Genomic DNA, 574 nt, shown 5'->3' with positions numbered 1-574 from the left:
TTTCACCTTTTATACAAATGCAAGATTTTTTTTAGTGTCTGTTCACTGAACTGAATCCATCAAGACTCCGGAGTTATTATACCGTGAAATATTTTGCTTTTCTTAGGTAGAAAAGTTTTCCCACATTCCGACCTGATCTGAAAGCCTAAAAGCTGTTTAACGATCACTACGCAAGGGACCAACACCTGCGTGCTGTGTCTCCGTCGACACAGGTGTGGCAGCTGTCACCGGAAATCCTGCGCCGGTAACCCCAAACATTCGGTTCACTCGTATTTGTTCATTAGATATTAAGTAAATTAGAACGTTGATTGGATGATTAACCGAGAGACAGTGTGCTGAAGGACAACAAAGTGGGTCGCAGTGCCAAAGTGTTTGTGAGAGTAGTACTTGGCACAGGGTACGCAGACGGAAGGTACCTGAAAGTAAGAGTACAAACGCGGTAATCATGGCGAGTCTTGGGACCAGACTGGCCGCGCTGGTGACCTATAAGAACCTAGGTCACCATGAGTCCACGAGCACCATCAACACGGAGGCCGGCAAACCCAAAGAGACTACGGTGGGTATAGCAGGGTAC

General features: G+C 46.7%; 1 protein-coding gene across 1 annotated transcript in view; it reads left to right on the top strand.

Moving 5' to 3' along the window:
* Nucleotides 1-124: 124 nt before the first annotated feature.
* LOC119589268 (venom dipeptidyl peptidase 4-like) overlaps nt 125-574 on the top strand; it is a gene marked incomplete in the record, with an annotated part of 98,295 nt that continues 97,845 nt past the window's right edge. The window contains 1 exon segment of the mRNA XM_037937887.1: nt 125-556. Coding sequence (XP_037793815.1) covers nt 446-556 — 111 coding nt within the window.

The sequence above is a fragment of the Penaeus monodon genome, chromosome 25 (genome assembly GCF_015228065.2).
Source record: "Penaeus monodon isolate SGIC_2016 chromosome 25, NSTDA_Pmon_1, whole genome shotgun sequence".
NCBI classification, from domain to species: domain Eukaryota; kingdom Metazoa; phylum Arthropoda; class Malacostraca; order Decapoda; family Penaeidae; genus Penaeus; species Penaeus monodon.
This window is presented reverse-complemented; position numbering and strand designations above follow the sequence as displayed.